This window comes from Phodopus roborovskii, unplaced genomic scaffold (genome assembly GCF_943737965.1).
Source record: "Phodopus roborovskii unplaced genomic scaffold, PHOROB, whole genome shotgun sequence".
Taxonomy (NCBI): domain Eukaryota; kingdom Metazoa; phylum Chordata; class Mammalia; order Rodentia; family Cricetidae; genus Phodopus; species Phodopus roborovskii.
In genome coordinates, this window is record NW_026126424.1 from 14,144,644 (window position 1) to 14,167,752 (window position 23,109).

Sequence of the window (23,109 nt, forward strand, 5' to 3'; positions counted from 1 at the left end):
AGTTTAGAAGACTACTACTTATATTGGATGGTTCTTGAGAAAGATTTTATATGCACTGGTGAAATATTTATTTGGAAGCTCTTAAATTCTGTTAATGCCTCTTGGAATTCTGTTATATAGCATTCCATATTTTACTTGAGACAATTATCCTTTTCTGTTGCTATACTTTAAAATTTTCTTTTTTCATCATGTAAACCTTGATGAGTTGAAAAAAAGAAAACAACCCAAATACAATCCAAAGTCATTTGCCACATGGCCCTAAACAACTGTCTTAACAATTGTGGTTCTTGTTACTTTGAGTTACTTTGAACGTTAGCATTTACATTGTTGACTCTACCAATTTTAATATAATTTTCTGATTATAAGACAATATATTGATTTTTATAATATTTGGAAAATGTAGAAAACCTCACACATAAAATAAAAATAAGGTGAGAACAACATCCTTGTTAGAGAAGAACTAATATTAAGGATCCATTTCTCACCAACCCCACCATCCCCAGTGGTTAGATGGATCTTGGTTAACTGCAGCAGCATGAGACATCCCAAAGTCTGAAACACCTTATGTTAACTTATTTTTTTTCTGTATAGCTGCTATGTTCATTCCCTATACCCCACTTTTTTTTCTTCTCCCCTTCGTTCCATGTTCCTTTCCTTTATCAGACATGTAAGCATTAGAATCTATTTGGGCACATTTTTTTTTTATTACAATAGCCTGCACCTTTTTGTTATCAAAGGCCATTGTTATCCTTGTCTCATCAATAGTTACACTGCACTTGACACCTTTTCTGCTGTCTCTGCCAACATTTCTTCTTGCTAGACATTTGCAGATGCATGTTCCAGCTCCCTGGCTTTGCTATGAATACTGTGGATTGAAATCCCAGTTCTGACGCTTGTGTGGGAAGTCTCCCAGACCCTAGCTTCCACTGAATGAGACACTTAAACAGCTTCTCATGATTTTAGCTCACTTTCCACCCCTGTGACCAGCTTCTGACACTTCTAGTTCTAGAGCCATTTTGGAAAAAGAATTAGTTCCTCATAGTTCTAGAAGGTCAAGGTGCTGGTGGGTTTGGCATCTTAGGTTGACTACTCTGCTTCCCTAGTGATATATATATATATATATATATATATATATATATATATATATATATATATATTGTATTTTATTGGTTCTCACATGTAGAAAGATGAAAGTGGAAAGTGGCTCCCCTAGCCTCATTATAAAGTTGCCAAAGCTACTTAACAAGACTTTATCTGGGCATTGGTGGCACACAACTATAACCCAACACTCAGAAGTCAGAGGCAGGTGGATCTCTGTGATCCAGGAAAAGCTCCAAAGCTATAGAGATACCCCATCTTGAACACACACACACACACACACACACACACACACACACACACACACACACACACACAAATAAGACTTTAGCTTCACAACTCAATCCTTTCTCTTAAAACTGTTGCATTGGGAATAAGTTTCAACTTGTATTTTAGAGATAATGCAAATATTCAAAGCAGTAGGATCTTGAAAGTTTACATCTTCTTTCCTTCTTTCGTCAACCTTAAGGTAGAATTTATGAGCAAGCGTAGATTAAAATGTGTTTCATATCCATATAAAAGTAAATAATTAGCATACATATCCAACTATGAATCCTGGATTCTTTTTGCTTTTGTCATGGTTTAGTGATATTCATAGTATCTCAGAAATTGAAAATTGTTACTATTTATTTTGAAGTCAGTTTGTATATAAGTGTGTGTGTTACATATGTGTTTGTGTGCATGTATGTATTCATATATGCAAATGAGTGTGCATGTGTGCATTCATGTGGAGAGCAGAAGTCAGATTGGGTGGATTGGTGCATTCCTTAATAGGTTTCCATATTATTTTTATAATTTGGTCTCTCTCACAGAATTGAAATTAGTCTATTCATCTAGGATAACTGGCTTTGAGCCCCAGGGAATCACCTTTGTCTGCGTCCTTGGTCCTGGCATTGCAGATTTGCACCACAACACCTGGCTTTTATGGGGATCCTGGGGATCTGAACTCTGGTCCTCATGGTTGTGTAGGAGGCCCTTTCCTGACTGAGCCTTATTGCCAGTGTCTGATGTTAACATTATTAATGCTTTATTTCTTAGGATGCCTCACTTATGGACATGAACTCCTTCAGCCCTCTGATGCCAACATCCCCTTTGTCAATGATAAACCAAATCAAGTTTGAAGATGAACCTGATTTAAAGGATCTCTTCATTACAGTTGATGCACCTGAAAGCCATGTTACTACAATTGAAACTTTTATCACTTACAGAATCATAACCAAGGTAAATGCTGAGTGACCATTTTCTTGAATTTCACTTTGCTCTCTGAGCTTCTGCAAATGTATGTTGATCATACAGTTCAGTGTTATACAATCATGTACATTGACTTTTTCCCTCTTTTTTTGTTGGTTTTGTCTATTTATTAACTTATTTTTTACATTCCATTCCAAGTTTCACATCTCTCTTTCCCTCATACTCCCCTTCCCATCCCCAGTCCCTTCTGCTCCTGCGAAAGGGTAAGGCCTCCCCCTAGAAAGTCTACTAAGTCTGTCCTATCATCTAATTGAAATAGGACCAAAGCACCTCTTCACATCCCTCCAGACACACACCTCTGTGTTTAGGCTGACCAAGGGTTCTCTCCATAAAGAATGGACTCCAATAATTTAATTTGAGCATTAGAGTTAGATGTTGGACCTACTGCCAGTGGCGTAATATATTGTGCCAGCCACACCATTGCTACCTATATTATGGGAGTTTAGTTCTCTGGTTCAGTCTTAATGCAGGTTCCCCATTTGTCAGACTAGAGTCAGTTATCTCTCACAACTCGGGTCAGCTGATTCTTTGGGCTTCCCTATCATGGTCTTGACTCATTGTTCATATTATCACTCCTCCCTCACTTCAATTGTACTCTCGAATCTTGGCTCGATGATTATTTGTGGATTTCTGCATCTTCTTTCAACTGTTTCAGGAAAATTGTTCTAGCTTTGTAAGGAGTACGGTTTTTCCGCCCGCCGCTTGGTCTTGTCCTGCCACCACGCCGCCAGCCCCAAATAATGCACAGAGACTCTGTATTTGATACAATGCTATTTGCCAGGTGGTAGTTTCTAATCTGCTAGCTCTGTCTTAATTATTTACCGATTTCTATGTATTTCCATGTGGTCTTACCAAGAGCGGAGGAATGGCGGTTCTGTTCTCTCCAGGCTCTCCATCCTGACTCCTCCTTACTGCTTCCTCTTCCTTCTTGTCTCCTAGTCCCTCCTATCTTCCTTTCCTATTGGCCAACAGTCCTTTATTTATTAACCAGTATGAGAAACATATACAGAATGACATCTCCCATCATAGCTTCTTTGGGGTTGTGGATTGTATTAAACCAGATCTTGGAAACAACCTAGATGCACCTCAAGTAATGAATGGATAAAGAAAATGTGGAACAGTTACACAATGGAGTAATTAATACTTACTGTCAGGCAATTGGACAGAACTAGAATAAAACATCCTGAGTATGGCAACCCAGACCCAGAAAGAAAAATCTATTATATACCCACTCATAAGTGGATACTAGACATAAAGCAAAAGATATCCAGCCTTTTTTATGAAAGTTATTTTGGGTAAGATATTTCATCTTACATGACCATCATTTGGTACCTATGAAATTTGATATTTGAATTGACTTTATTGGGTGGTGATTTTTAGTCGTTCTGCTAAAAGTAAGAGGATTTTGGTTTGTTTTTTTTTTTAATCATAAAAATGATAACTAGCTTGGTGTGGTTGGGCATCCTTGGATGTCCAACATAAGGAGGCTGAGACAGACAAAGCTCTAGTTTATGGCCACCTTGGCTATGTAGAAAGTTCAAGGACAAGCTGGGTTTCATGAGACATTGTTTCAAATAGATAGGTAGAGGCCTTTGGAAAAAACGAGTTGGGTTTCTGATAATGAGAGAAAAGCATTAAGAACAGGACACATTTCCAAAGGGGCTGTCCAAGTTTGCACCCCTTATTCTATAAAATAGAAAAATAAAAACCAAACCAAACAAAAACAAAACAAAAAGAAAAAAAAAAAAAAAACCAAAGAACAGGACTCATGGCTTTTTAATTTTTTTTTTCCTGAGAATTACAACATGTAATACTAAACCATAACTGTACCTTCCATGTGAAGTGCTTGTTGAGTAACACAAGAGAAATGGCTTCAGAGACTAAGTCTTTCATACTTTACACAAAGAAACCTAATGTCAGACAAAGTGAAAAGAGTAATTTCTAATTTTTCTTTGCAACTTCAGTTTCTCAATAGGAAGGTTCATCCATCACCAGCATGGTTCTTAAGTATTGAAGAGCTCTCTTCTAGCTGAGAGGACTCTGGGCTGTCCCTCTGTAATGTCATTTTTCAGCACAGTGTCTATACTATAGACACTAGAAGTGTCTATATGTCGAATCTCTTTCCTTGGCCCCTTGTTTCAATGCAAAGTGCAAACCTCACAGCGACACCACATAAGCTCACCTCTTCTCCCTCCCATCCTTGCTCTGCTCAGGAAGAGCAGCTTCTATGCTGTGATTATCACAGATGCTTCTTGTTCTCACGAAAATGGATATGCTTTTCCATCTGTCTGATGTTTCCATTGCCTTAGACAGAAAGAGATATATTTACTTTTCAATATGTAAGCTACCTAAGAAGGCTTCTCTAGCTATCCAGTGCCTCCCAGCTTTCCTCTGTCCTTTGACACTATTCCAAAGGAATTCTTAAAGAGTATAAAGTATTAAGTTAAAGAAAAGCAACTAAAAATGTATCCTCAGTCCATCTAGCCTCATGGTTCTTAAAGCTAAAAATCCAATATTTTGGTAGATGCTAGTTCTAAATCTAACCTGATGTTGCTTTGAGAATCGACCTAGGTGAAGTAATCAATGTAAAACACTTAGCCACGTGCAGTAAGTCGTCAGTAACTGCCTTCTTCCCTTCTGTAAGTAGAAAAGAGTGTGAGTGAGGATTTGTATTTATTTACAGGGTGTCTGAGCTCTTCAATGAAGGTGTTAGTAATTCCAAACACAATTCTCAAGAACTACTTACCTGATAATTTACTGTTTTGTCGAATGAATCAGTAAAGTCTTCATATTTTGTGATATCGCAATGGGCTATAGCAAGAAAGCAATGAAGCTGGAGGTTTCTCTCTCACCCCTCAGTTCCCCTAGAAGCATTTTAAGGCTTAACATTAATTATATTAATTACAAACTGTTTGACCTATTAGCTCAGTCTTATTCTTAACTATCTCTTACAACTGAAATTAACCTTTTTTTTTTTTTTTTTTTTCTGGTTATGCTAGGACCATTACCATTTCTCGTTTGGCGGCTGGATGGCATCTCTGTTTGGATTTCCTTCCTAGATATAGTCTCTCCTGCCATAAGCCAAAGGAGCTTTATTCATCAACCAATTTCATTAATATATATTTGTAGCATAAAGGACATCCTGAATCTAAATTTCTCTTTGCTATACATATGTCTTGAGCATGTTAATTAACTCTTAATCAGTTTCTTAATTTGTAAATAGAGTAACAGCACTAACTTTGGAACTTTGGAGACTTATTTTGTTCTTCAAGTCTCTAATTTTTATTAATTTATTTTTACATTCCAATCTCTATTCTCCCCCTTCCCTCTTCCCACTCCCTCCCCACCCCACCTCCCACCTGCTCCTTGGAGAGGGTAAGGCCTCCCCTAGGAAGTCTATTAAGTCTGCCCTGTTATCTCATTGAGTCAGAACCAAGGCACCTCTCCACCCCTGACACCCCTGTGTCTAGGCTGAGCAAAGTATCTTTCCACATAGAATACGGTCCAGTATGTCATTTTGTGCATTAGAGTTAGGTGTTGGGCCCACTGCCAGTGGCCTCATATGAGACACATGAATAGATTAATACAGGGTCCTCAGAATGGCCCCAAGTTTCAGTGCTGTAGTTTCTGTCCTGGCCAGTCCTGCAGCCATTTAGTCACAAATAAACACACAGAGGCTTATAGTAATTATAAAACTGTTTGACTGATGCCTAAACTTATTAGCTAGCTCTCTCTTAATTATTAACCCATTTCTATTAACCTATGTATCTCCACATGGTTTTGGCTTACCAGAGAATACCTGCACGTCCTACCATCTTGGTAGCTACATGGCATCTCCCTGACCTTTCTTTATCCCTGTTTGGATTTTCTGCCTGGCTAAATCCTTCCTGTCCATTGGACAAAACAGCTTTATTCATCAACCAATAAGAGAAACATGTATTCACAGTATACAGAAGGACATCCCCCACCACTGTGTTGTCATGGCTGTGACTGTATACCTTCCTTGTCCGCATCATCTTCCTGGAGGTGTGAAGCCGCTATCTCCTCATCATTTGCATTTCTCAGATAACCTTTTTGAAGCACCCAGGGGACAACGAATTGTCTGTATTTTACTGTATTTTAATTTACTTCATTTAATTTAGTACTGCCAGTGTGTTAGAGGGCAACTTGAGGTAGGTTATTTCCCCCATTTCTCAGATAGTCTGGGTTGGTGGCAGCTGTCTTTATACCTGCTTCACCATTGGATTGTCATTCTATATCATATTTAAATGGAGTGCTCGTATAGTAGTAATAATAAATATGACATTAGACTGTATAATCCAGAAAGCATCAATGATGCATACTCTGTGTGGAAAATGTTTTAACCACTGTCTACTTTTATTAATTACAATGATATTGGAATGTATGAACCAGCTGACATCAATGGTGACTGCCTTGACTACGCAGTGCTTTAAACACTTTCTACATAACTGAAAGCAGTTCAAGAAATTAGGTACTGTTAATTTGATCTCATTTCCTTCCATTGGGAACTGAAATTGAACAACTTTGCAAGAGTTGTACAACATAATAATTGGCAGAGTTGGCTTTACACATAAACCATTTACTTTAATGCATCTTTTTCTGTTACATATTTACCTGTCTGTATATGGAACTGGCAAAATGACTTTCCCATTCTTATAAACTAAGTGCCCTCTTTTACTTTTTGAGTGCACATATATACAATGAATAGACATTACATATATAGACATATAAACATCTACCAGATTTGCATTTTTTTATCAAAATTGTTTCTTTTTATTTGCTTATTATCATTCATGCAATAGTTTATTCTATAATATTCTATAAAGTTTTTTCTTTGAATGCTAGTGTTGTCCAGAGTATTTCTTTTGTCTATTAAGAATCTATCTCTGGCCAGGCCACACATGATAGACAGATATTTCTGCTCTCAAATTTTAGATGATGTTCATTGACTGTTTTTATTTATTATTTATTTATTTATTTTAAGTGTTATGAAGGAAAACACAAAATTGCTACAAACATTGGAAATTTATGGATGGCCTCTCTCAGAAAACTTTCTTTGATTTTAGACAGAATCTCTTGTCCAGGATGACTTTTAAATCACTAGATGGCTAGAGTGACTGAAAGATATGACTGAAATATATACATACTGAAATAACATCCCCAACATCATTTTTAGTTTTACAATATTGCAATTCATACATCCTAAGGTCTATAAGAATATATGCATACACTTAGTCACTTGTACACACTGGTAACCTCATGCTTGTGATCTTTTAAGAAGTCTCCAACTTTGTAAGGGTGAGTGCCCAGACTCTCATGTTCAAGGCATCTATCTCACAGGAAAATGACTTTTATCCTTGAGACTGACGTCCTGAACTGGCTGCTTAGAAGAAGTACTTTGTCTTTTGGACATGTAGAGATTACTTTCTAAGACAATTAACTGTGGTCTTTTCTCCCATATTATCATCAAGAAGACAAACATATGAATGACTGATAGTATGCAGGCAATGGCTGTTGTCCTTCATTGATGAGTTGAATATTAGGATTCATTTATTTCAAAAGAAGTTTTGTAACTCTCCTGATCTTAGAATATGTGCTTACCGTGGATCAAAGGTCATTGTTTGTTGAGCAAATGAATTTAGAGGATATTTCACGTAAGCTCATGTACCCCAACAGGTATCCACCTTTTCGTTTTTAATGTCAAGTTTCCAAGCTCTTGTGGTCACAGATGAAAATTTAGCCAGTGTGTAATGTTGCTCCCATGGAACCCTGCATCCTAGTCAGAAGCATTATTGATACTGGAAGCACAATGCAGAACATGTGTTCTTTCTAAGGTAGAAATCCGTCTTCAAACCCAGTTAATCCTATAGTCCGGAAGCTTCTGTTTGTAAATAACCAGTCATGGCCGCTTTAGAAAGGATGGTGACTTTAAATCTACTGTCCAGAAATTAGTCATTATCGAAACTCAGGTGACTAGCTGTTTTCCTTTTTGTATCCCATTCAGGGGGAGTATTAGGTCCTGTAGTAGAAAGAAATGGAATGTTTTGTTAGGACATGAACACATTTTCTATTTGCTTCCATTGTTACACATTAGAAAATTCTTTTAAGTCAGTAGTAGAGTGATGAGGACAAACTTAGGAGGACAGAATTTATTTATTCTTTGGCATGATTTGTCATCTCCAAGGCTGGAGTTCATAACATATTGTTTTGTGTTTATTAAAGAGTTGGAAGTGGCTGAGAACGAAAATAGCTGAATAACATTTTCAATAACTATTGCTTGAATGTATTTATTATTATTAATGGTTACATCGGTTTAGTTTTGGGAGTTGTTCATGAACCTGTTTGTAGTGCCTGGTGTTCAGTCAGATGAGAGTGAATATAATTCATGATTTGTATGTATATATGCAAGCATGAATATATACATCCACATATCAGTCAGTGTGTATAGTATATATTGTTAAACATGTTTTTACTGGATTTACATTTTCTGATTTTACTGTTTCTATATCATGTGCCATTTAGCAAGATAATTACATTTTGAAATGTTTTGTGAGCATTTAGATTATTAGTCTTCTGTAATTCCAACTGCAAAGAGAACATTTACTGAGATAAATTGTATTATATTACAAATATAGACTTTTAAGGATTGTACAGTTTCATAAGCTTATTAACAATTTCTAAACAATTAAAACTATACATTATGACTTAACCTATTTAATTTTATAACTGGTTCACCAGTGCGGGTAGTTGTTATTTTCTGTTAGAGGGGGATATGTTTGCAAAATTTTATTCCATATTTAGTCCTTCAGGAAAACCTCAAGCTAAATATTACTGCATATATTTTATAGCAAAAATTCAGTTAAGTGAGCCATTGGTGTAAGTGGTTATTTTCTCATGAGAGGTAAGTACGAATTTGAGAAATACTACTTTTATTTTGGCCTGAGATACATGCAGTATTTGTGAGGTTGATAATGAACCCATGTTCTTGTCACATGAATTGGCATAGATTTTTCATTTACTGTGAACACAGAGCTTAATGTATCTGCCAAAATTTTAAGCATGTAGTTCAAAATAAAACTCCTTGAGAAATTATAGGAAAAATATCTTTTCACATTAAATATCCATTAATTAAGTTCTTTTTGAAAAAGTGGCAAAATCACTCTGAAAAATGTTAGAATTTTTACATACCAACAGCAAATTTTAGTGAAAGCAGTTCATTTGAATGAAGTCCAAGAGAACAGTCTTCTCAGTTGTATTCAGGTTATTTTCCAGATTTTAAAAATAGAACTTTCCTCAAATTCTGAATTCTAATCATGTTAAGAAAAGAATAATGTTTAAAACCTACATTCCAAGCACACTTTCTAAGCGAGAAAGCCATGCCAGAGTCATAGTAGTTAAAACAGCCAGATGGTAGTTGGAAGGCAGAATTTTCAGTTTGGACTTTAAATTTAAGCGTGGTGTTTGCTTTCTTTCTGAAAAACCGGAAAGTTAGCTTAATTTCATCTGCTGCATGAATAAATGACAAAAAAAAAAAAAAATACACTTAGGCTGACAAACACTGAATAATTAGGATTCAAGTTTTCTTAGAGACCCATTTTTTTTTTTTTCATAATATCTAAAATAGGATTAAGCAAATGTCTTCTGTCCTATACTGTATGGGCTGTTCTGTTTTCCTGCTTCCTTCAGACATCTCGTGGGGAATTTGATTCCAGTGAATTTGAAGTCAGGCGACGTTATCAAGACTTCCTTTGGTTGAAGGGGAAACTGGAGGAAGCACATCCCACGCTTATTATCCCAGTAAGTTTTTGAAGGGTTTGTTGTTGTTGTTCATACTATAGCCACAGTGCTTGCTTGTGCCTAAACCATAATGCCTTTAAATACACCAAAGTTCATTTATCTTAGGAACATGTACTTCCAAATCCTTTAATCTAAGTATAGTTTTAACCATTGTAATACGGACTGATTGATGTTTTATTTTTCTATACTATGTGTTTTTTCATTTTTATTTATTGTGGGGTAGCACATGTGTGCTACCATGCCTGTGAATGTCTGGTACTGAGGGTGGGGTGGAGGATTCTCTTTCCATCATGTGGATCACCAGAGATTGAACTCAGGTCCTCAGCCAGCTCAGCTAACAGTACTTACTTGCTGCAGCAGGTTACTTGCCTACACTCTAGAGTTTTGAAACTTATTCTTAGAATTAATTTTGAGGTATTCAACTGATCTTCAGAATTCCTTGCAACTCTGTGACATGCTATATTTTTAATTTTTTTTTAAAAATTCAATTGTTGTTTATTGTGTGTGAGCATGTGTGTGAGACAACAACTTGTATGAGTCAGTTTTTTCCTTCCACTGTGTAGATCCTGGGATCAAAGTATTGACTGCAAGACTGCAAGTGTCCTTAGCTGCTAGACTATCTCACTAACTAGACATATATATATATATATATATATATATATAATTTTATTTATATATGATTTATATTATATATATAATTTATATATATATATATAATTTTATTTTTATATTGGTTTTATATTGGTTCAGAAAGCAACAGAGTTCCTTTGAGCATTCGCATATGTACTTACCTTTGGGTGTTCCCCACTCCTCCTCTCTGTTCTCTACCTGCATCTCTCTTGTATCAAACTCCATCCCTCAGCTATTCCACTGTTAAATACACATTTTCTCAGATACCTGTTGTTTTGTTTTTGATCTCAGCCATTACCAGAAAAGTTCATCGTGAAAGGGATGGTGGAAAGATTCAATGATGACTTCATAGAAACCCGCAGGAAGGCATTGCATAAGTTTCTGAATAGGATTGCTGATCACCCAACTTTAACATTTAATGAAGATTTCAAGGTTTTCCTCACTGCACAGGCCCCGGTAAATTGTTCTAGTTTGTATTCATAAGACCCCCTTAGTATTCATGTGTGCAGCAGAATGTATGCTCCTTCTTTCTCACCTTTGCATATCAGGCAATGGTGTCCTTCAAGTGTGTTACTCAATTGTTTTAAAAAACACAGGAGTGGCTTCTTCAGGTATAACCCTGGTGCCAAATCAACATGTGAACATGATGGAAATCTGTTGTCTTCCTCACATACATGTATTCTCATTTCTCTAATTTTTTTTCAACGACAGGATGTTCTTGCATATGTAATCAACACTGGTCATGTATGAGTATGTTGTATTCTGTGTGTATGTTTGCATGCATAAGATCGTGTGTGTGTGTGTGTGTGTGTGTGTGTGTGTGTGTGTGTGTGTGTATACACCTGTCCATTCTTGTATAGATACGTACATGCTGGAGTACATAATCTGGACAACAGAAGGCAATCTTGGGCTTTAGTGCTTCCTGAGATAAAGTATCCTTGTTATTTGTCATTACCTCTGTCTAGCTGGTCCTCACACTCTAGGTCATTCTCCTGTCTCTGCCTCTTACCTCATTGTGGAAGTACCATAATTAGAGAAAGATTCCTTTACAATTAGCTTTACATGGATTTTAGAGATTCAAACTCAGTTCCTCATGATTACACAGCAAGTGGATTACTCACCGAGCCATCACCCTAGCTCCTATGTACATTTTTATTGAAATTATTCTAACTAATAATGAGGTCAGGGTTCTTTTAACAAGGATAAAAGCCTGTATTAAATTGGCAACTCGATATATAATTGAGTGGATCCATAAATGGATGAATGGTTAGATAAAAGCAATCTCCTTACTTTTCCTTCAGTTACCCATAGTGGAAAAACTTTTACATCTTATTTTTTAAATGTAGAAATTTTGTATGTATTATTACTTTTCTTTTTTCTATCTCTATAAGAGAGATAGTACACAGGCAGTGGCTCAGTAGCAATTACAAACAAAAGTCAAACTTTACTTCTCTTAGATATTTCTGGATAACTAGAATTTAGACCAAAGAGTGGTCCTGTTAATCCTGACTCAGGGTCCTATATCTGGGAATCCTTTGTACCTTATGTAAAATGAATGGTGGCCTGACTCTAGAACCTTAGAAGCTGTCAGAAACATTTTCCAGAGTATAGTGTATATGTAGAAGCCAGAACATGTTAAATCAGAACTGAAATAACAGCTTGGCAGCTACAGTTTGTGATGCTCATAAGGTATGTGTTCTTGGGTAATGCTGTGGCACTCGTGGATGGTTGGAGTGCCTGGTCAATGATGGTACCTACTAATATTTGGCAACAAATATGCTTTCTATAATACTCTGGAGAAGAAAAGCCATTGGGAAGACAGACAATATGCTATTCATATTTGTGTAAATGGCATGGTGCTCATAAATCTGAAAATCAGATATTATTTTATTTACAGATATTATATATTTACATATATATCTTCTATGTGTTTTGCTATTCAATTTATTTGATCCCAAATAAACATGTATTTCCACAAATGCTGCAGCCCTCCTCAAAATTCTTGAGTTCTGTTTTGTTGTTTGCTTAAGCACACTGTATTTCTCAAGGGATGATTTTCATGGCCTGCATATCCTTATATAGTATGTTCTTTTCTATTTATTTTATGTCTGTAGCTCTCTCCCATGTTAACTCTGCAATAACTAGGTGCATGTCTTATTAAACAGCTTCCCCGGCAGACAGCCAGTTGGCAGAAGTGGCACCCCAGTTTACCCACTCCAGTTGATTGAAAAACTGTTATGAGAGAATGTCTGCTTATAAGCTAAGATGTGAACTTGAAGGAAGAAGAGTGTATTCTGTGTAGTGGTAGAACCTCTAAATTCAGATTGCTGTGATCCACACCCACGTCCTCCCATTGCTTAATTGCTTGTACATCATGAACTCACTCCACCTGTGCCCCTATTTTCCTTTGATAATGAGGGAAATGATTGAACCTATCACAGGGGTTTATTCTCAGTTGTGCTTTGAAAACCACGCAAGTAGTTACTGGAACACATCAAGCACTTAATAAATGTCAGCTATTATAGTTGAAGAATTAATCAAGGTTTTCACTCTTTTTGCTGTTAATGTGGGCCCTAGAAATCATCTCTGCATCATTTTCATATGAAATATGTGTTCTAAAGTATGGGTTGGGGACTAGAGAGATAAATCAGTGATTATGAGCATTTGCTCTGCTTGCAGATAATCTGAATTCAGTTCACAACTTTCTGTAACTTCAGTTTCAGGGGACCTAACACCTTCTTTTGGCCTCTAAGGGCACTGAATAAATGTGGCACAAATATACACACAGGCAAATATGCATGCATGAACATAAAACGATAATATAAAAACAGAAGAAATCTAGATTGCTCTGCACATCATCCACATGATTATGATCAGCACATCTTCTTGATCACTGATCCCAGGGTTGCTGTTTTAAAGATTTATGCTCTGATGAAAGACTGTGCACCTGTTTTGCATGAGTGCTTTGAAGTGGACTGTTATCCAGTACTCTGCAGTGTAGGAGAATGCCACCAAAAAGAAGTTCAGATGCTTCTGTTGCGCATGATTTAGAAGATTCACACAGTGGGGCCGGAGAGATAGCTCGGGGTTGAGAGTACTGTGTGCTCTCTCTGGGGACCAGGTTTAATTCCCAGCACCTACCTGGCAACTCACACCTGTGTATAACTTCAGTTCCAGGACTTCCGACACCCTCACACAGACAGACATAACATTTAGGCAAAACACCAATGAACATAAAATAAAAAGAAATTATTAAAACAAAAGATACACATGGAAGTGTGTTATTATGTCTCTCTTACTCTCTACTGCACTGTGGAATGCTGCTGATTGACTCACTACAATTTTTTCACTTTTTGCTTCTAGGAACTGTCCTCTTATAAGAAGCAAGGACCTGGCTTGCTGAGCAGGATGGGGCAGACGGTCAGAGCTGTGGCTTCCTCCATGAGAGGAGTGAAGAACCGGCCAGATGAGTTCATGGAAATGAATAACTTTATTGAAACATTTAGCCAGAAAATTAATTTAATAGATAAAATATCTCAGAGAATCTACAAGGAGGAAAGAGGTAGGTGGGGGGTCGCTGAAGACTTGTCATGTTTAACATCTTCTAGATCTGGACTTTGGCTGCTGTGGTGTGGTGTGGTGACACTGTTAGGATTATACTTGTAAATCATGGTTCATGCCCTGCCTTCTATTGCAAAATTTTCAGAAGCTGGGGAGGTGGCTCAGTCTTTACGTGCTTGCCATACTTTCAGATATAAGGACTTGAATGCAATTCCCAGCAGCCATATAAAAACCTGAGTATAGTAGCCTGAGCATGGAATCTTGGTGCTGGGCAGACAGAGGCAGGCACATCTCAAGGGTTTTTTATCCAGTAGCTCTGTTTGCATTAATGAGCCTAATGTCCCACTGGAGGACCCTTCTCATGAAACAAACCCGTGGACAGTTCCTAAGGAAAAACACCCAATGTTGTCTTCTAACACACACCCGCACACATACACTGGTGCCCTCACATGAGTACCCACTCACACAGATACACATATACACCTGCACACAAGCACACATTTCCCGAGTGGCTTTTAGGTAGTAATAGCCAGTCTCCATTTGCTTATATGGAGTTCTAGCTATTGAGACTTGTGATTTAGTTCTATCATGGCAGAATCAAATATTCAACGTGGACCATGTCTCAAAATCAAAGAATGGCATTTCAGGTATTACATTTTTCATATTCTCTAGTGTTGTACTGTTGGTGGCTGGGAGAAAAAATGTGTTAGTTAGGGTCTTCTAGCTATGTCAGAAGGACTTAAATATTGGGAAATGGAGGGCTTTCCTATTTTCTGCATCTTAAATCAGGCTCATTTTTAGTTTTCAATGATTCTACTCCAGTTGCATTATGGTTTTCATTTTCTAATTTTGAAATATTAAAGAGAGGGCTGAATCAGCAAGCATGTTTTCTAATATATGTTGGTATTGGAGACCAGGGGCTACTTACAAATTGAAGTAATTGTACTGATGGCTTATTTGTTAATTTGTCAGTTGTCTGCCTTGAAGATAGGCAGGAGGAAATTACATTATATTTCGAGGATATACTATGTAGATAGCAGCCATGTGGTAGAGGGAGCGATTCACTTCTTCAAGTGGCCCTCTGCATGGTGCATGTGCTACACCCCTCCCTAAATAAATAAGTAAATATATTTAAAGGGAGAAAAGGAGATTGGAAATAGGAAATGGCTCAGTGGCTGAAGTGCTTGCTGCTGAAGCATGAGTCACTGAGTTTTAATCTCCCGAAACCATGTTAATTCTGGATTACAAATGTATGCATCTGTAGCTCCAGAGCTGAGGAGCAGACAGAAGGACCCCAGAGGCTCACAGTCTATTCAGTCTAGCCAAATGTAGTGGAGCCCTAGATACACTGCAAGACCTTTCCTGTCTGAAAATAAAAGGCCAAATGACCTAGAGGAAGGCACCAAACATAAACTACTAGCTTCAGTGTGCAGACACATGTATGAACACACTTATATGCATACATACATACCTAAACATACAGAGACTTAACCAATAAAGAAATATTCAAAATAAAATGCAGTAATCTTTTTCTAAAATATGTACAGTGGGTTTGATTCTCTTTATATTCTCATTTTTTATATTTTTGCTTTGCTTGCCTTCCTTCCTTCCTTCTCCTTCTTCCCTCCCTCCCTCTCATCTATCTATCTATCTATCTATCTATCTATCTATCTATCTATCTATCTATCTATCTATCCATCCATCCATCCATCCATCCATCCATCTATCTTTGCGTGGATTCTTAATATGTACTCTGCCTAGCCATCCTCAAGCTAGGATGTCAGGTGTGCAGAACCACAACTGGTTTACCATTTTTCTTACTCTCAAGAAGCTAATTAGTTTAACTAGGTTCTGGGATTGCAGTTTTGTGTGGCTGAATCTGGATGCACAGTTAGACTGCTTAGCAACTTGAAGCATACTGTGGAGACTGCTATCCCGTAAGAGCCATAAGGGCATCCGCAAGCTTTGAATTTACTGGCAAGGAAGTCCTTTAGTACATTTTACTTCTTGTAAAGGAAACCCAATCCCGATTGCTTTTGAAAATTTGAGTGCTTGTTTTCAGAATGAATGCTTCTGGCCCATACTTGAGACTTCTCATTATTTAAGGTACTGGAGAGATAACTCAGACTGTGGGCTCACAGCAGCCTCCAAATCTAACCCCAAAGGTCCCAGTGCCCTCTTCTGATCCTGTGGGTGCCTGAACACCTATAGCATACACTTGTACAGCCAACCAAATGAATACAAATAAAAATAAATCTTACAAGATATAAACTGGCTGTCACTTTTTTGTTTTAGATTATTTTGATGAAATGAAAGAATATGGCCCAATTCATATTCTGTGGTCAGCATCAGAGGAAGACCTGGTTGACACACTGAAAGGCATCGCCAGCTCCATTGACCAGTGCTGCAAGGCCACTGAGAAGCGGATGTCTGGTCTGTCAGATGTCTTGCTGCCTGTTGTCCATGAGTATGTGCTGTACAGTGAGATGTTAATGGTAAGGCGCTCTAACAAGAATCTCACTGCTACCCCCTGCTTGATCCTATCTCTTTGTTCCCACCACTCTTTCCTGTACTCCTGGGATGTTTTATATGTAAATGCCAAAGAGGTATCTGTTTGCTGCATCCACGAATCAATGGCTGACAGACCACAGTGGGTAAAGATTTGGATTCTCAATAGCAACACCAGTAAGTTGTATGATTTTTGTCAATCCTAAACATCCTTGATAAAGATTTACTTAAGGGACAGTCTTCTAACATTTAAATGTTTTACTTTAAAACATTTCTTTTGAATGATTCATAGATTTATTTCCCTGAGAGTTATACTCCTGCATCATTTTTTATTTTAAAATATGTTTGATATATATTATGTATATTATGTAGAATGTGACCCTGTAGGGTCTTGAAAATCTGCTTTGCCTTTGGGCTGCTTCTGAAATGAAATCTTTTAAGTTAAAATGTTCTCTTACACTATTTGAAAAGTCTGCTGTTTGTTATATCCACATTTTACATTCTCCTTCCTCAGTTCAACTTAAGATCCCCAGATACTTGTATTTTGTAATCATGTCTGTATTGTCAGTGTTTTTTGCCCTATGTTGTCTTGTATTCTCATTATGTTGTACAGTAAAGTGGATTTCAATATAGTGTTTTAGGGGAATGGAGGATGAACAGTGAAGGAAACTCAACTTATATTCCAATATAGCCCCTTCTGTTCATTGTGGTCTTCTTTTATTTATTTATATCTATATTTTATTATTTTCTCTGTATCCTTTGGGGTGCCCAGCACCCAGCTTCCAAATAATCACAGGAAAACATTCTTTCTTATCAATACCCAACCTTAGCTTGGTGCATTTCTAGCCAGCTTTTCTTAATTTAAGTTATGCTGTCTCCCTTTTTCCTCTGGGCTTTTACCTTTCTCTATTTCTGTGTAATTTTTTATCTTTCTTTCTTATTCTGTGTCTGTCTATATGGCTTGGAGGCTGTCCCCCAGCATCACACACTCATCCTTTTCTCCCTCCACCCTCTTTTCTTTTTCTCCTCCTATTTATTCTCCCTGGCTAGCAGCCCTTCCTATCCCTCTCCTGCCTAGCTATTGGATGTTCAGCTCTTTATTAGACTAATCAAATAATTTAAGCAGGCAAAGTAATACAGCTTCACAGAGTTAAACAAATGCATCAAAAAAAGAATACAACACATCTTTGCATCATTAAACAAATATTCCACAGCATAAAAGAATGTAGCACATCTTAAAATAATATTTTACAGTAGTTTATAGTCAAAACCATAATTTATTTCTGATGGTATAAAACCTTGATTTCTAGGAATTTTTTTAATGTTTTTATCTTGGTAAGAAAAGGTAGCTAGCCTTTTAAACATGAGGTATTTCTCTAGTCTATCATGTTTAGGCTTTCTTTAAGAAAATCATTAGCTCTAGTGTGAACTTTTCAGACTTTTGATCTTACTTATATTCTGGAGAGTCTTATGTTAAGCCAAGGTAGATATTATGAAAGCAAATTCTTGTGCAATTAAAGTTCTGAAAAATCATTATAGCAATTAGAAAGAATTATTATATAGCTTCTCAATATTTGAATGATTTTATAGTCACTTATGATATAATCAGTAGTTTTTATATTACATTTTTGCTTCTGTTTTATATTGAGATTTTTTCATCTAAGTTAAAATAATCAGTAGTGATATCTCGACAAAAATAATGATAAAAATTTTGTAATCTTTAAAAGTATACATGTATATTCAAAATAAATTCATGAATTTGAAGCATAATACAGAAAAAGATCTTAAATATGTGGGATTTTACAGTACAAATCATTTGGATTAGAGGACACTGCAACTCTTTATAATGGAAAATAATTGCTTGGGGTTGGCTTACTGTTTGAGAGGTTTAGTCTGTTATCACAGTGGGACTAGCAACATGTAGGCAGACATGGTGCTGAAGAAGGAACTGTGAGTTTTACATGTTGATCCACAGGCAGCAGGAGTCTATGTCTCACTAGCCAAACTTGACCTCAAAACCTACCTCCAACTTGGCCACACCTACTTTACAAATTCACACCTCCTAATAGTGCCATTCCCTATGGACAAAACATTGGAACTCATGAGATGGGGGTTCATACCTATTCAAACCTATTCAAACCTATTCAAACCACCACAGACATGTCTTAACATTAAGCAAAGTAAATGTTATAAAGGAATTTGTGATAATTAGTTGAATTTTCTATTTTTGAGATCAGGAAAAATGTTAATCTCTTTAAAATTTCTTCTTATATAACATATCTTAATTATGCATAATTGACTTTAATATATTTTCATACATTCATATATTTTTATCATATTTAGTTCCCCATTGCCTTCTCTTGTCCCCCTTCCACTCCAGATATTTTTTCTTCCCAATTTCTACATTCATGCTTGCTTGCTTGCTTGATTGATTGATTGATTGTACCCACTAAATTTCATTGGGTTGCTTACAAGAACAAGGTGGGTGGTAACACCACTGAAGAAAATTTCTATCCTTCCCTTAGTAACTATTAACAGCCTATATATCCTCATAGACAGATGGGGCCTCATGAGCCCCTTAACTCTAGCATCTCTTCACTGCCTATAAATTATCAGAGAAAGGCAATTCTCTGATGGCTCATTATGTCTCTAGACACATTTTTAACCCAGAGCCTTCTTGTTCTCATTGAAATACTTCAGAGCCAAGTTATTTGACTTCCATACACCTTACCAAGTCTAGATGCCTCTCTGTAGAACATCCTCTTCTGTCACTGATGGAGAGTTGTTTTCTTACCTAAAGTCAATTATAATATTTCCTTAATTAACATTGTTAAGTGCAGGACAAGTTGACTATAAGGGACAAGTTCTCATGCCTATGACATTGAAGTTTACTATATATATAAATTGAGTTGCCTAAGGAAAGACAATGTGAAAGACGGGGAAACTATATTAAAGGTGTAGATGGGCCCTTCATTTACATTGATTCACAAGGGTGTTTTAAGTTCAAGAACATATAAAACATGAAGTTATATTTATTCAACAGGACAAAATTGGACTATCAGTTAATTGAAGAAGCCATGATTTCTCAACAAAGCTTGGCTAATGGATGAATATTTATACATTTACAACTACAGTGAAATTCTTAAGATGTGAATGCATGTTCCAGCTCCCTGACTTGTGCTGTAATTGGTGGTTCTATTAACTATCCTTTTCAGGTCAAATGAGATGCTCCAATGATTATAGATATGTCCAAGTTAGTGATCCAGGTCATCCCTCTGGTGCACCAGTGAGTGATAGAACACATGTGTCAGTTGCTCTCATTGACCTTTATTGCTTATTTGTTCTGTTCTCTTGTCTCTTTGAAGATTTTGCCATCTAATAATTTTCAATATATATGTATTGCTTAAACTGATAAAATGTGCATTGGGAAACCTAGTAAAACATTTATAAAAATAATTTTTAAATACTTGATTACAGTTGAGATTTTAAAGTGTAAAGAAACCTACTCTATTAAAAATATTATAACTCCAAATGACTGAATACATCTGAAATATATTCCCCATGATTATTTTTATTCTAAAATATAAATATTTGTTATAGGCAAGGATTACTACAGCAAACCCCAACTTGATTTATCCTTTTATTTTGATATGAAGGGTGTTATGAAAAGAAGAGATCAAATACAAACAGAACTGGATTCCAAAGTTGAAGCTTTGACCTACAAAAAAGCCGATGCTGATCTGGTATGTTTTTAAATTCATTTATAGAACCGTTTAGAAGTCCTATCTAAAAAACTGAGTTAAGAACATAGATTTTCCTTGTGTGGTTGCTTTTAAATATTCAACACAGAATATTTGGAGTTCTTTTAAAAATCTCTAAAAATCTATAAGTCTTCAGGCTTAACAGCTATGTTTCTCTGCCTTTATCACTTGCATTGACTTGTGCTGTAAGGAAATATGGAACTCTATTTTCAAAGGACACACTGTGTTAGAAGTGGATACAAAAGTCTTAACTTCATTTCAGATCAGTACTCAGTGGAAAAAAAAAAGCACACTTTGCAAGTGTCTTGGCAAATAAATTCCTTGTTAAAGTTAAATCCTTTCCTTATATTACAGGAAATTTCACTTATCACTTATGAATTTGTGTATTATAGTGAATTCTTATGTTTTGCAATTGTGGGGAACCTCATCATCAGTTTTTCATACTACCTCTCTTTTTTTTTATTGGAGTTCTCTAAAGTTATTGAATTTCTGATGATACATCATTGTGTTTCACAGAACGTTAGTATTTATATTTTGCTGTATTTGCATAATTTCAACACAATATTGCCAGACTAGAATTCCTATTTGTACCTTTATGTTTGAGTAAGGCTTGAAAGGGAGAGTGTGTCTTAATCTTTGCTGTCAGTAGTGTTGGAGTGGGTGCTGTTGTCTGTCACAGTCTGCTCTGCTTCACAGTGAAAACATAGAAAAGGTAATTGACTCATCTACATTAACTTATATTGGATGTTCTATGAAGAATATATTTTAGTTTGGCATAGCTTCCTCAGCTTGATCTGATAGTGGGGTTTTTTTTTATCTATTCTCCTTTTTTTAATCATTTTATAACATAAAATTTTATTTTGTAATTCCTTCAAAATCTCCTGTGTCTCTCCACCTTCTCCCCTGCTTTGCCTCCATTCCAAATCTCCCTGTACATAATGGAAAAAATTTCAAGAGCAAGAACTGGTGGTTTGTTCACTGAGTATTTCCAGCCTATACTAGGTGGACTATGCTAGTCACTCATTAGATTCTCAGTGAAAGAAAAAAATCTTGGTGACCACTCTGATCCATGTGAACTTGCTGAAGTCTAAAGTTAAGAGATCTCTACAAAAGCAATGTGTTAAAAACACTGACACTTCATTAAGATCTGGCTGGGAACTTTACTCTCGCTTCTTGATTCTATATATTTTCCACACTGAAATTCTGTTGTAGAATGGAATGTGAATGAAGAGCAATGGACTGTAGTTGACAGATCTGGAGAAAGGAATCTATAAAGAAAGGAGATGGAAAATACATAAATGGAAGAGCTTAGTGATCAAAAGAAGAGTATTTTTATTTATATCACAATGGAGAGAACAGAAAATAAACAGAAAATTAATCTTTAACTTTTACCTACAGATTTGTATTTGTGTATGTGTTGTTCCCTTTAGAGTCTACTGATGGAAGAAAAAAGAAATAGTGTGGACATGTACATCAAAATATTAAAGGCATCACTTGAAAAATTAGGATTATTTCCTATATGTTAATTCATTTTAACAATCTTTAAGGTAGTGCTTAGACAAAATTTTCTGCTTGAGTAAATACTAGAGACTTTAAAGCTTCCAGAGATTAATAACATGATTTGCAAAGGCAATGTTTATTCAGGATGGACTTCCCTCCTACATTATGCTTTTTTAAAATTTAAAGTTAATTAATTAATTTATTTGTATGTGTGTGTGTGTGTGTGTGTGTGTGTTTAATTCACACCATATTTAATTCCCTCACAGTTGTTATAGAATTGGGAAAATTTTAAAATTTAATTATTCCATTGTAAAATTTGAAATTAAGGTTTGAAGCAATTTATTTAATGGAAGCATTATGTTTCTTTTTTTTTTTTTTAAATTGATATATATTCATTGGCAGGTTTTACACTTTTACTCATCAAAACAGATCTGCCTAGTTTGATAATCTGTAAAATTGCCCATTTACCTGTCCTTTCACTCATCACATAGATATGCCCACCACCGTCATGTGTTTTATACAAACTAAAATCCTCATGTGCCATGGTACATTGTTAGAGACCTTTAAAAGTCACCCACAAATGAATATACTGTGATTGGCCACTGGACAACCAAAATGATGTTGCTTGGAAATATACAGGATGGGTGTCACCATGGAAACCTGCCCTTGTGAGGCCCTTCTAAGGAGCAGGTCTTTGCAGTCACCATGGCGACCCTGGCAGCCAACTGAATATAGCAATCTGCCTGGTTGTTTACCATGGCAACTGACTCAGGGCCACTTTGGAGACAGCCCTGGGGCCATTTCTATGGAGACCTCCTGAGTCTGCCTTTAGAGGCTTTATCAAACCTGTTTCAGGGCTGGATGCCACGTGCAAAACCAGTAAGCAACAATAAGCAACTTGTAATGAGATGCTAGGTAAAAATGAAGCTGCTACCAAGTGTTCAAAAAGTAGGAGACTTCTTAGCAAATCCTCCTAATTTGT

At 36.3% G+C, this 23,109-nt stretch overlaps 1 protein-coding gene across 1 annotated transcript in view; it reads left to right on the forward strand.

Annotated features, from left to right (window-relative positions):
* Positions 1 to 23,109, forward strand: part of Snx7 (sorting nexin 7) — an 80,311-nt gene that overhangs the window by 16,642 nt on the left and 40,560 nt on the right. Inside the window, exons 2-7 of the mRNA XM_051185600.1 lie at positions 2,137 to 2,319; positions 10,057 to 10,167; positions 11,089 to 11,253; positions 14,161 to 14,359; positions 16,654 to 16,853; positions 20,523 to 20,609. Coding sequence (XP_051041557.1) covers positions 2,137 to 2,319; positions 10,057 to 10,167; positions 11,089 to 11,253; positions 14,161 to 14,359; positions 16,654 to 16,853; positions 20,523 to 20,609 — 945 coding nt within the window. The remainder of the gene's footprint in view (positions 1 to 2,136; positions 2,320 to 10,056; positions 10,168 to 11,088; positions 11,254 to 14,160; positions 14,360 to 16,653; positions 16,854 to 20,522; positions 20,610 to 23,109) is intronic.